We start from the raw sequence: 17,592 nt of genomic DNA, 5'->3' as shown, positions 1-17,592 counted from the left end.
CATTTATTATGTTCTTGTACATTCTGGGTTAAACTAACTGATTGTGTGGATGAAGTGAATCCGTACATGAAATCATTGAACAAGAGTCATTTAACAGACTTTACTGATCGGATGTGTGAACAATCTGAAGCTTTACATAATCAATAAAGTTATTATTTCAACATTGAACAAAGTGTTTTCTTCTGTCTTCATCTCAGGGTCTCATTCAAAGCTTCTGGAGAAAATATTGAAACTAAAATGAGAGTTTATTTGAGGCAGTTTTCCTCCTGAAACACCACAAAGTACAGAGTTCATGTTCAGAGCAGACAAATGTTTGTCAGTCAGTCTCTGTACTTTCAGCTTTCTTCACTAAAACATTTGAATGCTTTCCAGGTGGAGCTAATTTTAACACCGTATACTGTTGAGTAGTCTAATCTATAACAATACATATATAACAAACTGATCAAATATTTTATGTGTAAAATATTGATTTGATAGGTTTGTACAGTGCTTGAGTAAATGTACTTTGTTACTTTCCATCACTGCTTGTTACTCAGGAACTCTCGCTCTGGAGACTGTTGTAACTCCATCCCAAAGTGAAAAGGGCTCTATTTAGTGGTTACTGGTTGTAGAAACATGCAAACTGAAACTACTCTGTATCTTTTTGTTGTTGTTGTTACTTTCTTTTAATCTTTTAGCCTTTATGTTTATTATGACAAATTATTCTTTCTGTGATTAAAAGAGGTGACTGATACAACATGAGTGGTGATGTTTAAATGCTAAAATATGTAAAGACACAAATATCAGTCGATAACCCTAAAGATCGATATTATTTCACCACAAATCAAAGATCAGAGAAAAAGTCCAAAAACTGAAAACAGATTTGTGTATCAGAACTCATAACCCCTCAGACATATTTGGTGACCCTTTGGAGGGGCCCCGACCCCTAGGTTGGGAACCACTGGACTAAACTAGCTAACTGTATATAAAGTAGTTGAAACTAGCTCCACCTCCAGCAGCTACAACAGTAACATGCTGCTCTAACACTGATGCTTCACTATTAATAATCTAATGATGTCATATATAATAATATATCAGTCAGAGGGACCAAACCACTTCTTTTACTGCAATACTTTAACTACATCAAGCTCATAATATTTATTTACTTTTACTGCAATATTTTAACTACATCAAGCTCATAATACTTATGTACTTTTACTGTAGTAGGATTTTTCTTGCAGGAGTTTTACTTGTAATGGAATATTTTTACATTGCTGTATTGGTACTTTTACTCAAGTAAAGGGTCTGAGTACTTCTACCACCACTGACAAATATAAACAAATAATAAACACACCAATACAGTAGTCAGTCTCAGTTAGTCTTTCTCACTTAGACAAAATGTAACAGGGAAAATAACTTTCTTCTTTTCAACAAAATCTTTATAAAACGTTTAATTTAGGGCGACAAGGTAGCTCAGTGGTTAGCACTGTTATGTCACAGCAAGAAGGTCCTGGATTCAAGCACCAGCCATCCGAGATCTTGCTTTATGGAGTTTAGTTTGCATGTTCTTCCTGTGTTTGCATGGGTCTCTGCTGCGTGCTCTTTTTTCCTCTCATCATCAAAGACATGTATGTTAGGATAAGGTTAATGCTCCTGTCAGTGCATTTCTCATAATTTTAGATTTACTGCTCCTGAACAAGTTGCTGTATGTTACTTTTGTGTTACACTGTATTTCTTCCAGGTTGTTCAAGTAAAGAAATCTATCAGAAAGTATGCAATGAGAAATATCAAGAGCCGCTCCCTGACGACTGTCCTGAACCACTGGGATGTCTGATCAACGCCTGTCGGAACCTATGATAGCTTCCATAGACCATCAGCTGGAGGTAAATTACAATCACTGTCATCATCATACACACGGTCACATTAAAGGTGCTGTAGTTGCTAGAATGACTTACAATGAGTGGACAGGTTTTAGTGCATGATTTGATACTGTATATAGAGACATTATTTTATTGGATTATAATCAGTGATGGAAGAAGTATTCAGATCCTTTATTTAAGAAAAAGTACCAATACAGCAATGTAAAAAAATTTCCATTACAAGCTTGATGTAGTTAAAGTATTGCAGTAAAAGTAGTGGTTTGGTCCCTCTGACTGATATATTATTATATATGACATCATTAGATTATTAATAGTGAAGCATCAGTGTTAGAGCAGCATGTTACTGTTGTAGCTGCTGGAGGTGGAGCTAGTTTCAACTACTTTATATACAGTTAGCTAGTTTAGTCCAGTGGTTCCCAACCTAAGGGTTGGGCCCCTCCAAAGGGTCACCGGATAAATCTGAGGGGTCGTGAGATGATTAATGGGAGAGGAAAGAAGAAAAAACAAAGTTCTGATACACAAATCTGTTTTCAGTTTTTGGACTTTTTTCTAATCTTTGATTTGACCTTTAACAATGTAGTGTAATTTATGAGCTCATAATATGTTATTTTATGTAAAATTTTAATCTGAAAAGTAACTAAAGCTGTCAAATAAATGTAGTGGAGTAGAAAGTACAATATTTCACTCACTTGTTCTCAGGAGAATGTTGTCAAGTCTTAATACTGGCCTGTAACTAACAAAACTGTGATATAATTTAGAGCTGCAATGATTAGCGGATTTATCAATTAGTCACCAACAATATTTTATATTGATTTATAGTTTTGAATAATTTTTTAAGAAAAATATCTAAATTCTCTGATTCCAGCTTCTGAAACGTGAATATTTTCTGGTTTCTTTAGTCCTCTATGACAGTAAACTGAATATCTTTGGGCTGTGGACTGTTGGTACCAAACAAGACATTTGAAGACATCACCTTGAGCTTTGGGAAACAGTGATCGACATTTTTCATAAATTTCTGACAAACAACTAACTGATTAAATGAGATAATTATTAGCAGATAAACCAATAATGACAAGTCACTAAAAGCCATAAGTAGTTATTTCTCATAAGTAGTTTACAGTGACTCATGACGTCTTCAAACTATAAGGACCTGTTTCCCTAAATCAACCTTCTTATGGATCATCTTACAATTATAGTGTGTTGTTTGAACAATATCATAACTTAACATGTTTTTTTAATGATTGTATATTAAGGAGTCCAAAACACCTACAGGATGAACTGCTATTGTGTTGTCATTTTGTAGCTGGTAGTACTACAGTATTTTAATGTAATTTCCAGAATAGTCAGGTAAGTTGTATTCTATAGCACAACAAGTCTTCACGACCTTGTATATCTTCATGTCATACAAGAGCAGTATGTGGCTGTCATGTACAAACTTGTTACCAGAGGTGGAAGAAGTTCTCAGATCCTTTACTTCAGTAAAAGTACCAATATAGCCATGTAAAAATACTCCATTACAAATAAAAGTCCTGCATGAAAAATCTTACTTAAGTAAAAATACATAAGCACTAGCAGCAAAGTGTACTTAAAGTATTAAAGTAAAAGTACTGTGAGAACTTTGAGTGTTTTATTAATTTTTCCAGAAATGAAAACTGAACACATTCAGGAGTTTGGAGTCATATTGACTGTAATTTTAGCAGTGAAACTCTCCCTGCTGTCCATAAGAAGTGATGCAACAAGAACTCTGATCCTTCAGTACAAGTACAAATATTTCTGTCAGTAAAACAATCGTCATGAACCAGACTGTTACGGTTGAGTAAAATCTAAAATCTGTCATATATTGCTCCAACAAAATCATACTGTACAAAATAAATTCTGGATATTTATAAAGACGTGAGCAGTAAAAGGAGTGTGTGTGCTAATTACTCTACAACCTATCCTATTAGGATGTTAATGAGATGGCTTCAGCACCTCTGGTGAGTAATAGCTGGTTGCTGTGTTGGGGGCTAAACAACTAGCATGCAAAATGCTAACAACTCTCTGCTAACACAACCACTAGTGCACACTGAATACGATACACAACCACACTGTATATGCTTGGCAGAGCACTAAAGAAGTCAAAATTTCAAAATTTGAAATCTTTGGAAAAAAAGTATTAATAATTCAAAAATTATTAATTATTGATTATTGCACAAAAGAGGCAGATATCACAGGAGCCTCACACGGGGCACCAATCTGTTGGGACTGGTAGGAGCGGTAGGACTGTGAACAACAAAACCAAATAATCTGATGCATTCATGTTCTCTGGGATTCAGAGCTGCAACAAATAACTATTGATTTGTTTAAATGCATCTAATATTAAAAATGAACCTTTTACTCAAATTTACATTCTTTATTTAACCTCTTTCTTCACAAATACTTAAAGAATGTTATAAAATAATTTCATTATCTCTTCTATTACATTACTGGAATTGTATCATTTCTACAACAGTGATTCATTTCTCTGTTGTTCATCAAGTGTATTTCTGTAATCAACAGAGAGTTTGATTATACTGAATATCAGGAGAACTCAGTAATTTTAAAACCTGGGGAGTCATTTCAGTTCAGAGACAGTCTGCAGGCTTCAGCTGTTTTTAGTGCTCCTTTACGTCAGTTCTGTTGTTTCAGTAATTAACAGGTTTAAATTGTCTACTTGTGTCTTATTCTGTGACAGCCAGAAGATTCTGAAGATCTATAATCAAATGATAATACATTGGAGCAATTATCAGGTGTTTTCCTTCCAACTATCAATATGGAGAAATTATCAACTAACAGTTTAAACTGTTAATTAATTGTACATGAATTTTAAGTTTAAACTTTAGAGTTTAAACTGTTACTTAATCATTTCTACATATTGATAGCTGACTTCTACATATTTGACAGTGGAGATGCTGTGCGTCATTGTCGTCTCCTCAAAATAAGGCCATAGTGAGTGAGGACGTCCCTTTAGGTTAATTAAATTCCTCCGTCCTAGCTGGGAGGAGGTGAGACGTGAGTGAAGGAAGCGAGGAGCCACATTAGCCAAATGAAAAGCAGCCAGTATCCTTTTAAAACTGCTCCTCTACTTTGAATGAATCAGCGCTTGATAAACCCTCCCTCTTCTTCCTGCTTTCAAACACAAAAAGCTCTACTCTGTGCTCATATTTCTTTGTTTCCTCCCCTTCAGATCTACAGTTTGAAGATGGGCGTAACCAACATGTAATGTAGCACAAGAGGTGTCAAACATGTTTCACTTCTCAGGAAGTGAAACTCAGACAGTCGTTGACACTGAGAGCTGAAATGGCTCAGAAAGGAGATCAGCTCGACCAAGAAACCTTCTCTTGTTCCATCTGTCTGGATCTACTGAAGGACCCAGTGGCTATTCCCTGTGGACACAGCTACTGCATGAGCTGTATTAAAAAACACTGGAATGAAGAGAATCAGAGGAAGATCTACAGCTGCCCTCAGTGCAGACAGACCTTTGCACCGAGGCCTGTCCTGGTGAAAAACACCATGTTAGCAGCTTTAGTGGAGCAACTGAAGAAGACTGGACTCCAAGCTGCTCCTGCTGATCACTGCTATGCTGGACCTGAAGATGTGGCCTGTGATGTGTGCACTGGGAGGAAGCTGAAAGCCCTCAAGTCCTGTCTGGTGTGTCTGGCCTCTTACTGTGAGAAACATCTGCAGCCTCACTTTGAATCAACTACATTTAAAAAACACAAGCTGGTCGACCCCTCAGAGAAGCTCCAGGAGAACATCTGCTCTCGTCATAATGAGGTGATGAAGATGTTCTGCCGTACTGATCAGCAGAGTATCTGTTATCTCTGCTCTCTGGAGGAACATAAAAGCCACGACACAGTCTCAGCTGCAGCAGAAAGGACTGAGAGGCAGAGAGAGCTTGAGGTGAGTCGACAAAACATCCAGCAGAGAATCCAGGACAGAGAGAAAGATGTGAAGCTGCTTCAACAGGAGGTGGAGGCCGTCAATCGCTCTGCTAATAAAGCAGTGAAGGGCAGTGAGAAGATCTTCACTGAGCTGATCCGTCTCATCCAGAAAAGAAGCTCTGATGTGAAGCAGCAGATCAGATCCCAGCAGGAAACTGAAGTGAGACGAGTCAAAGAGCTTCAGGAGAAGCTGAAGCAGGAGATCACTGAGCTGAAGAGGAAAGACATAAAACTGAAGCAGCTCTCATACACAGAGGATCACAAAGAGTTTCTGCACAACTACCCCTCACTGTCACAACTCAGTGCATCTACAGACTCATCCAGCATCAATATCCGTCCTCTGAGATACTTTGAGGATGTGACAGCAGCTGTGTCAGAGCTCAGAGTTAAACTACAGGACATCCTGAGGGAGAAAAGGACAAACATCTCACAGGCAGTGACTGAAGTTTTACTGTCAGGAGCAGAACCCAAGACCAGAGCTGAATTCTTAAAATATTCATGTGAAATCACACTGGATCCAAACACAGCATACACATATTTGTTATTATCTGAGGGGAACAGAAAAGCAACATACATGAGTCAACAACAGTCTTCTCGTCACCCAGACAGATTCACTAATTGGAGTCAGGTCCTGAGTAGAGAGAGTCTGACTAGACGTTGTTACTGGGAGGTGGAGTGGAGAGGGGGAGGAGTTCGTGTAGCAGTCGCATTCAAGAATATCAGCAGAGCAGGAAACTCGAATGAATGTGGATTTGGATTTAATGATAAATCTTGGATGTTAGATTGTAACACTAACAGTTATACATTTTGGTTCAACAACATCAGAACTCCCGTCTCAGGTCCATGTTCCTCCAGAGTAGGAGTGTACCTGGATCACAGAGCAGGTATTCTGTCCTTCTACAGCGTCTCTGAAACCATGACTCTCCTCCACAGAGTCCAGACCACATTCACTCAGCCTCTCTATGCTGGACTTTATCTGAATTATGGAAACACAGCTGAGTTGTGTAAACTCAAATAGACAGAAGTCATTTCAGACTTCATGTGTCAGATTCTGTTGTAATTCTTCATGTTTTTGTCTCCATTGTTTCTGAGAGCTGTTGTGGTGTTTCTGAACTGCACAGACATCAGCTGTCAATCAAACTGGGATTGTCAACACTTATTTTCTTTTCATTTGTTGTTCTTTTAATGTTTTGAGTTTCTTTAAATGTCACTTTTTCCTGTGTTTTTTAATCCATGGAGGCTATCACTGCTCATGATGATGTTTTTAACCTTCACTGACGTTTCTTCAGATGAAAATGTGAACTTCTCTTTGTTCTAAATGTTAGTTTCATGTTTGTATTGATGTATTTGTGTGCTGTTGTTTCTCTTCCACCTCAGTGTCTTAAACAGAGAAAACAGCAGAACTTCCCTCATCATAGATATTTTGTTCTCATCACTTTGTAGATTCATAAACTGTAATTATCATGATAATAATCATTTATTATGTTCTTGTACATTCTGGGTTAAACTAACTGATTGTGTGGATGAAGTGAATCTGTACATGAAATCATTGAACAAAAGTCATTTAACAGACTTTACTGATCGGATGTGTGAACAATCTGAAGCTTTACATATTGAATAAAGTTATTATTTCAACATTGAACAAAGTGTTTTCTTCTGTCTTCATCTCAGGGTCTCATTCAAAGCTTCTGGAGAAAATATTGAAACTAAAATGAGTTTATTTGAGGCATTTTTCCTCCTGAAACACCACAAAGTACAGAGTTCATGTTCAGAGCAGACAAACGTTTGTCAGTCAGTCTCTGTACTTTCAGCTTTCTTCACTAAAACATTTTAATGCTTTCAACACATTATACTGTTGAATAGTCTAATCAATAGCAATATATATATAACAAACTGATCAAATGTTTTATATGTAAAATATTGATCTGAAAAGTAATTAAAGTTGTCAAATAAATGTAGTTGAGTAGAAAGTACAATATTTCCCTCTGAGATGTAGTGGAGTGGAAGTATAAAGTAGCATCACATGGAAATACTCAAGTAACGTATAAGTACCTCAAAATTGTACTTAAGTACAGTACTTCAGTAAATGTACTTAGTTACTTTCCATCACTGCTTGTTACTCAGGAGATTTAACACTGGCTGTTGTAACTCCATCTCAAACTGAAATGTGCTCCATCTAGTGGTTACTGGTTATAACAACAAGCAAACTGAAACAAGTCTGCATTTTTGTTGTTGTTGTTGTTACTTTCTTTTAATCTTTTAGCCTTTATGTTTATTTTGATTACTGATTCTCTCTGTGATTAAAAGAGGTGACTGATACAACATGAGTGGTGATGTTTAAATGCTAAAATATGTAAACACACAAATATCAGTCTTGGAAAGTAACTAAATACATTTAGTCAAATGCTATACTTATGTACAATTTTAAAGTTCTTGTATTTTACTTGAGTATTTCCATTTGATGCTACTTAAGATTTCATAATTGTGTATCAGAACTTTGTTTTTTCTTCTTTCCTCTCCCATTAATCAGCTCACCACCCCTCAGATTTAGTGACCTTTTGGAGGGGCCCGACCCCTAGGTTGGGAACCACTGGACTAAACTAGCTAACTGTATATAAAGTAGTGTAAACTAGCTCCACCTCCAGCAGCTACAACAGTAACATGCTGCTCTAACACTGATGCTTCACTATTAATAATCTAATGATAGATATTAGAATACATAGAATACAGCTGGAGATTGTCAATGTTTTTCTTATTGTCATCAAATCTCATGTTTCGAGTCAAAACAACAATGAAGTGATCTACTAACAAGTATTGCGTGTGTATGATTAATGGGAGAGGAAAGAGGAAAAAACAAAGTTCTGATACACAAATCTGTTTTTATTTTTTGGACTTTTTCTCTAATCTTTGATTTTTGGTGAAATATTGGATTTTTTGAACATTTATTGAAATGAAAGCATGTGAGAAGTTTAGAGGGAAAAATCACTATTTGGTGGAGCTGTTAACAACTCATAGACATGTGAAATGTGACAAGGAGCCACAACTACACACTGATTTTATACAAGAGCTCACAAGACTAAAAGGTTGGAAACAACTGATTTAATATTTAATAATGTGTTGTATCTTATAATCTGATCAAATGTGTTTTATGTAAAACTGTAATCTGAAAAGTAACTAAAGCAGTCAAACAAATATTTGTATTGTCTGAACCCCCTGAACAGGGTGAGCAGGTTGAACACATAGATGATTATTGTTATTGTTCTGTCTATCGCAATGCATTGGCATGACGTCAGATGCTTCAGATGTCTCAGATAAATACCTGAGAAGAATAAGAAAGGTGCATCAGAGTGTGATGGCACAAATTTACTTTCATTTCTTCAGGTGGCACACTCGGATCCAGAAAGGCTGCTTCCAGTCAACATCCAGTCACAGGTGAATAATCTTTTAAGGTTTTTGATTGTTTCTAACTAACTGAACTCATTTCAAAACTTTGCTTCTTTATGAGATCTTACATGTTTCATCACAGTCCTGTGAAAATGATGCATCTCCAAAATGTCCACTATTTATGGGCTGAGAAAAGGCTGCTTTCAGCTTTGTGACAGTGGATTTTTCAGATAAACCAATGCATTTTTAAATGGCTTGTTTTGCTTAGAAGGAGGACAGTTTTCTCAACCCATAAAGGAACATGTAAAATATTGATAAACAGTAAATAAACAATCAATATAAATGGTTTGTAACACAGTATTATAATGTAGTTGTAAACAGATATAATAGTTAATAAATGTATTTGTGTGGTCACCCATAACTGGATTCTGGTGTATAAACAGATAATAAATGACAATATGGTAAAACACAGTTATGATAATATTTAAAAAATGTTTTCATAAGAGAAGTTATAAAGGTTGACAAATACTGCACATTAATAAACACTTAAAAAGGTCCTTATATCTAAGTACAACTGCATTATGGTGTGTTATAACCCATTTATTAAATGTTTATATACTGTTTATAATTGCTAAAAAAAGGGGGGACTTACAGTAAAGTGTTACCAAACATTTAATCACAAAATTTTAAAATGTTCAACTTTGGAGATACATGGTTTTCACTGAATAGTGAAAACATATGTAAAAGACTCTTTTACAGACACCTTTACACATTTTATAAGCAGGTAGACAGATATTATACATATGTACAAGTAATGTGTACCAGATGTTACAGGCAGATGACGGTGGCAAGTGTTTGTTGTGCACAAAAGTGTATTTATCTGTCAACACAGCTTCACACAACAGTGTAGGAAGACTGTGTCGGCTTTAACTAAAATAACTCTACGTGGGATAAAACATGGTGGTAAGAAAAGAGTTTCCTTTACTAAGCTTTGAATGTAAAGTTTGTAAGCACTGAATAAAATTACAGTGGCAGTAATTGATGCCCTGGAGCATTTCAAACTCCACTGTCATGAACCTAAGCATGCGGAAAGTGTTCATGACTATGAGACTTCTGGGAAATCATGCAGATAACATTCTAACCTCACACACCCTCACAAAGGTGGTTGTCTCTGTGACACTCAGCATTCTTTCATTGTAAAGGCGGCGACGGACTTCACACACACACTGATATCAGATTCAGATAAATCCTGTAATCAATGAATCTCAGCTGTGAAGAAAGTGCAGTGAGCATGTCCAGTTGGCTGACTTACTAATACTGCAGTGCCCGTTCAAAACGTGCCTGTTTGGAACAGGCCGATATCTTATTATTTCTCAAGAACCGCATATATATGTATAAATTGACAAACACATCAATTAAAACAATAGAGATTTACTAAATTAAATGGTTTTAATCCAGGAAGATAATTCACCAGTGAGACTAAACAGAGGATGAACCGTGGAAGCAACTGCATATATATATGCATTAACTGACAATCACATCAATTAAAATGACATGGACTTAATAAATTAAAGAGGTACTGCACACTAAAACATGTTTGAGCTGTAAACTAAGTTATATGACTGTACTATGATGAATCACATCAACGCTGGTGTTAATAATATTGACATTGAAACCAAATTTATAAAAATCTGTATTTCATAGGTTGAAAATGGTTCAACCTGTTATCGGCTGTTTAAAATCAGCCCAAAAAAGGCGGGGCCAATGCTGATGTCGACAGTTTGGGAGTTCTCTACGCATGAAATTTACAGAAATGGTAGAATGATAACAGCCACCTCCCACCAGGACCTGCACTCATTTTCATATATATGCTCCTCACTTATAAATCCTTATAATAAATATAAATCCTCCTCGCTTCTCACCATGCAGCTCTTCAACTCTCTGGCTGTCTGTTCCTGCAGCTATCAGCTGGAAAAATCTTGCAGAGCTGCAAAGCTGCAGAGCTGCGGTTTGACAGGTTTAGTAAGGTCTCCGGTTACACCATGATTTAACATTTAAAAAAACATTATACCAGCAGATAACTGCAGGAACAGACAGCTGAATAGTTAAAGAGCTACAGGACAAAATCCTAAATGAATCGTTTAAATGTCATTGCACCAAAAAATTTTTAGGGGGAAGGTATCTGTTCCTTTACTATTCATGTGTAGCAACTACATTACGGTTAAGTTACATTGGCAAATTACATGATGGTCTTTAACATAAAAATGTCACTGACCTGGCTGCCTTAAAGTTGTGAGGTAACTAAACTTGTACTGAATAGCTGGTTTAATTTGATTCTTATTCGCTGCAATGAATACAAGTCAACATAAAACTGCATTCATTTTTTTGGCCCTTAGGGGACAGCAGAACAAATTGTCTCAACTTTCATGGTAAGTCCACACAGTCATTTTGTGTGAAAATGCATTTAAAAGTTTATCTTAAGCTTATGTGAGGCTTCAGCAGTCTGAGTTAGTCATATCAAGTGGATATCTGACACAACCTGCTGTATTCAACCTTTATTGGAAGTGTGTTTAACTCGCTGCAGAGCTGTACACCTACACACATAGTGAGGGCAGAAGAAGTCACACTGAATGATATCAATACACGTTTATGTCTGAAACATTACTGAAACAGTAATTTCTCCACAGTTAAAATGCCCTCAAGAACCATTAGCTCGATTAAAGAGAAGCACAGAAAATATTTAATTCTTTAAATCATTACTTATAAACATTTGTTAAGACACCTTCTACTTTCTAACATTCACAGTATTAAGTCATACAGTTGTACTGATATGTCTTTACTCAGAGAGACACTTTTTAATTTTTTTATTTGAATTTTTTTATTTGACTTTTAATGAGGTATATTTATGTACCATTTGGGGGTAATTTAGAGTTTCCAATCAGTCTAACCTGTATGTATTTATGTTGTGGGAGGAAACCAGAGTGCCGGGAGAAAACCCACGCAGACACGAGGAGAACATGCACACAGAAACAAGCAGCCGGGCAGGTGAAGGTGTTCCTGTGAGGCTGCAGTGCTGATCACTGAGCCAGTGTGCCGCCCTGAAGAGGGGAGGAAGGAGGTGAGGAAAGATAGAGGGGGGCAGGAGAGAGGGTGGGGGTGGAGGAGGAGACAGGAGGAAGGAGGGAGGGTGGGGGTGAGAGAGTTGGGGGAAAGGAGGGGAGGATAGAGAAGGGGAGATGGAGGGAGGGTGGGGAGGTGAAGGGGGAGGAAGAGGTTGCTACTGTGCTGAACAGCCAGCAGCTTCCTCCACCTCGCTGTCACTGTCACACTTCCTCTTTCATATCCAAATCCAAAAACCTTTTTTCTTCTCCTCCTTTTCCATCTGTTTATTCTCCGTCTTCTTTTCTTTCTTTTCCCTCTTTGCTTTTTCCTCCTCTGTCTGTTCAGCTATCCAGACCAGTTTCGGTGTTTGCCCTCCTCCTCCGCAACCAGAAACGTCTGAATATCTTCTTCTTCCTCTTTTTCAAAGATAGTTCCTGGAGTTTCTTGTTCTCGTCCTCCAACTGTTTATTCTTGGCCTCCCAGGTCTGTTCTGTCTCAGCCAGGTCCTTTTTTAGTGTCACACTAAAACTTGGCAGGGCAAGTGTGACGCTCTGGAGGAGGAGCAGGGGAATGATTGGGGTCTAATGTAGTGAATATTCTGTCCACCAGAGTCCGCCATTTAGACGGCATGAGAGAACTCACAACAGTGATGTTGAAAGACATCTACTTGATTTGACTCATTTGGACGACTAAAGCTTCACATTAGCTTCAGATAAACTTTTAAATACATTTTTACACAGAAGGAGGACTGTGGATTTTGTCTCCCATCACTTCCATTGTAAGTGCATTATGAAGGGATCTTCTAATGGTCAGTATGAACAGGAGGATTGATTATGGCAAGAAAAACCAATGTCAACTGAAGTTAGTGGTGAGTTCTGAAGCCAAGTTTGTAGGCTGGATTAAAAAGGTCGTTAATCTTTGTGTGCCTGAGCCAGAAAAACAGCTCTCCATGAAAAAGAGTGACAGAGAAATTCCCACCAAAATGGCGACGAGCGTGGATGACCTGGCTCAGCATTTTTGGGCTCTCTGGTGAGATTTGAAAAGATGTTTTCATGGGAAATATCCTCCAGAGATCAAATGCACCTCTTCAGTTTCAGTTCACAAGATTTTGTTCATTCTGAATTCACTTGGTTTCTGATAAATTCACTTCAGCACAATTCAGTTAGATATGTGTAGGTCAAGGTTTTCTTCATTTCAGTTTCAGTTTAACTCAATCTGGTTCACTTGACTGTGACTTCATTTGATTTCATTTCAAGCTAACTATCTGTCTGTCTCTACAGCTAATCATGGATACAATAGAACCGATATTGGGCCTTTGTAAAACTATCCTCGACTTGGTTGAGAAGACGAAGACCAATAAGGAGCGCTGCCAACGACTTGCGCAGAGAGTCAAAGACCTGGAGGAACTGGTTCTGACCATCAAACAAAGGCGGCCGGGTCAAATGTCTGACACTGTGACCAATGCTCTGAAGCAACTCTGCATCACTCTGGAATCAGCCAGGGAACTGATGAGGAAATATTCCCAAACTACTCGTTTTAAGAGTTTCCTGAAGTCCATGTCTCATGAAGACAAATTCTGCAAGGTGAATGAAAGACTGACTGATACCTTCCAGCTCCTGTCTGGCGCTCTGCAGATCGAGCACGGGAACATTTTGTACGAATTGTATGACAATGTTTCAGGGAGGAGACGGGGTGAAGAGTACTGCAGTGGCCTCACAGACCCTGTGCCTGCCCCCTGCATGTTGCCCTCTGCACCTCCCTGTAGCCCTATACCTTCCACACCTGTCACCTGCATGACACCCTCTGCATCTGTCTGTAGCCCCATAACTCCCACGCCAGTCACCTGCATGATACCCTCTGCATCTGTCTGTAGCCCCGTTACTCCCACGCCTGTCACCTGCATGATACCCTCTGCATCTGTCTGTAGCCCCGTAACTCCCATGCCTGTCTGCTGCTTCATGACCTCCAGGCCTCTCTGTAGCCCCGTCACTCCCATGCCTGTCCTTCGCATCATTTCTCCAGTCCGTGTCGGCGCTGTGGCTCCCATATGTCTGCCTGTCAATGTGGCCACCATGTCTGTCACCAGGTCTATCACCTCCATGCCTTTTTCACTACAAAATAATCCACGGTAACAAGTTATGTGGTCAGTGATTCTTTTATTCCTTAAAACAAGACAAACATGCTGTAAAAACTTCCACTATTTTGCCTGCTGCTGGGGCTGCTTTGCTGAAATTTCGTAGGGGGCGCTATTCAGCCAGTTTGCATCACTGATGGAATATTGTCATGTAGACGTGTTCAGGCCGGGACTCTTATCAAACATATAAAGTTTGGTGCAGGCTGGAGCATTTACAATAAAGTTATAGCAACTTCCTCTGTCATGGTGAAACATCAAATCTCAACGGTGTGAGGATGAGAATCTTCTGCAGGGTGAGACATGTCTGTCTCACTCACACCTGTGTCATCAAAATCATGCAAGTTTTGGGTCCATTCACTTGAATTTCAATTAGTAAATTGAAAATCCTTGATGAGTTTGTGTGTAAAACAAATTAATTTCCTAATTTTCATCAAGTCTGTTTTTAGAAAAGTAAAGACTTTTGACCCACATGACCTGGTCAAAGTTTGATTGACATGTGTACTGTCAGGTGTGTAGAGACAATAAGTAACTGCAGCTGGACACAGAAAAATACTCATCTATTCGAATGGAGAGTGTGAGTGAACCGCTAGTTGCTCAGGTCCTAATAAAGGAAAAACTGCAGTACAGAGCTACAAATTTTAGTTTTGATGGTATTTTTCTACAGCAATTTATCACTAAACTGTCACCCTCACTCCATTTTTTCCCTTCCCCTCATAGGTCATCCCCACTACTTAGTTATAAATATCAGACCTATAATTATTGTAAAATAAATGATAATAACACCAAACTTCATACAAAGTTTGTATATAATGTACTGTATGTATATGGGCCTTTCTGCTGTATCCTACAAAAATGAGCTGCATTAAACCCCCACACCAGTGGTGGCAAGTGACTCAAAAAATTGGGGAGGACAGGAGGAAAACCAACATACCGCATCAAACTATATCATTGTCCCCCACCTGATGAAGTCGGTGGGAGGGGGGCAATTTTATATGCCAATAAAACAATTTGCTTTTAAAAACAAAAGGCTGCTTCTTTAAAGACATTTAGCATATACATATTGTTTCTAAACAAAGAAGAGCTCATTGTTTGTTTGCTGTCTCTCTTCCTCTGTGTGTCTGTGTCCTCTTCCCAGGTATCCATGGTGATGGAGGTCACCTGGCTCAGGTCCTCTCTGTTCAAGTTCTCCTGATCAGATTTTTCATACACTACATGTTATCAGTCTATGTATAATTTTGCCATCCTGTTTGTCTTTAAAGTGAAATATTATTGAATTTATATAGTGACTTTGCTGATGGAAACATCGCTGTTGCTGCTGTAAGAAACAATGTTCTCAATTTATTCTTTTTAAAATAGTAATTAAAAACTCAGTTCTTTAGTAATGAAAAAGAACTGATAAGAGTATTGATAAATACTCTTATTTCTTTCTTCTGGAGTTTCGTTGATTCCACCATTGCAGTCAACATCGCAACATAAAACATCTCTACTGTTATCAGATCATTTTAACACCTGCAGACACAAACGTGATGAAACTGTTGGTTACGTTCCCTTAAGGTGCTGAAAATAATCTGAATCAAGTTGATGAGTGAAGGTGAAATTAATCAGCAGCTTCAACCAGGAAACCAACCAGAAGAAGAATAAACATGTAACTAACGGCAGGAGATTTTTAAAGTCTACTGATTCACAAACAGTCTCAACTCTGTGTATTCATCTTTAACCTGAAGTGTTCTTTAAGGAAATCTGATCACAGAACAGCAGCTCTGAACTCTGGAATAAAAAAACCTGGAACAAAAGTCAAATATTAACAGACAGCATGAATCTTTATCAGCTGGATCATAAAGTCTGACGTGTGTCTTTTATTCCAACAAGGAAATAAAAAGTGCTGAGATGGCATTACTGCAGTCTGTTGTATCTCTGTGATATGTGCAAAATGGGACAAATAAGTTGTTTGTGGATGAGATAAAGATAAAATTCTAACCATAGCGTCCCTGCAGCTGGCTGGTGGCTACAGCCTGACTATGGGAGGATGAGAAAATCAGTTTAAATCCATTCACTATACGCCTGTTTTACCAATGTTTTGTGATTATTATTTTTAATGGCACACGGTGTGTTTTTTTTTAAACATATTGTAATGATAATAGTCCAGCATTGTGTGAACTAACATCAAATTTTCTTGGGGGAGGAACCCCCCAAATTCTCCCAACCAAAACCCCTGTGGGCCTTTGAGCATTGCTTTGAACTCTCTGCCAGACAGTTGTAGGTCCAGTTATTCAGTCAACTGGATACCATCATAAATCAACAACAATCATATCATATCAGCAAAATGGTGCAGAACAAGAAAAAATGCTGCCACTATTGTATTGAATATATCCTTCTGCTTTTTCCCAGCAGCCTCAGACTTTTTCCTCGGTAGGCTGCTCTTGTTTCCTGTTGGAACAATTAATAAGAATGCTTCTTGTTTGCCACCAAATTACTGCTTACTGATTGGCTGCTGTTTGTGATCAATAACAAGACCTAATTAAAGTTTGCATGCCAAATTTCTAATCGTCAAATTTGTTTAAAACTAAATATAATTTAATTTAAATTCATATAAGCTTTGAGGCACTGTGCTTTTTAAATATTAGCAGCCAATCACTGAAAAGGTCTTTGAATTGTTGCTTCAATACTACTTAACATAAAACAATCATTTTGATTGGTCTGTGGTACCCAGGAAGTGTGTGGCAAAACCTTCAAGTTCATCAGGTCAGGCAAATCGCTTGGTATGCGCTGTGACATATCGAATTTTACTTTTGCATAATAAGGCTGCTAAACCAAAAACAGACTATTTAACAATTTGCAGAACTGTATTATGATGAAGTGTTTTAGGAAATCTTTTAATTATAGTAGACATATTTGCCAAATACATATTGTTTTTTTGTGAATAAGTGTTTGAAGCAAACCATTTTGTCAAACGGTGTTTAGCGAAATGGGACAAGAATGTCAGCTAAACTGGGACAGTTGTTTACGTGTTAATATTTGCAATAAGACTGTGACGCTGGGCTAAAGTACATTAGCCTAGCCATAATGTACTAGGCTAAAGTACATTAGCCTAGCCATAATGTACATTAGCCTAGGCTAATGTAGTAGTAACAGCTGATCAGAGTTTATTCAT

At 37.8% G+C, this 17,592-nt stretch overlaps 1 protein-coding gene across 1 annotated transcript; it reads left to right on the top strand.

Annotated features, from left to right (window-relative positions):
- Positions 1-5,153: 5,153 nt before the first annotated feature.
- On the top strand, positions 5,154-6,899 carry LOC122985350 (tripartite motif-containing protein 16-like). The gene has a single exon (XM_044355932.1). The coding sequence runs from the start codon at positions 5,178-5,180 to the stop codon at positions 6,837-6,839; it is 1,662 nt and encodes a 553-aa protein (XP_044211867.1). The 5' UTR covers positions 5,154-5,177; the 3' UTR covers positions 6,840-6,899.
- Positions 6,900-17,592: the final 10,693 nt, after the last annotated feature.

This window comes from Thunnus albacares, chromosome 7 (assembly GCF_914725855.1).
Source record: "Thunnus albacares chromosome 7, fThuAlb1.1, whole genome shotgun sequence".
NCBI lineage: Eukaryota > Metazoa > Chordata > Actinopteri > Scombriformes > Scombridae > Thunnus > Thunnus albacares.
This window is presented reverse-complemented; position numbering and strand designations above follow the sequence as displayed.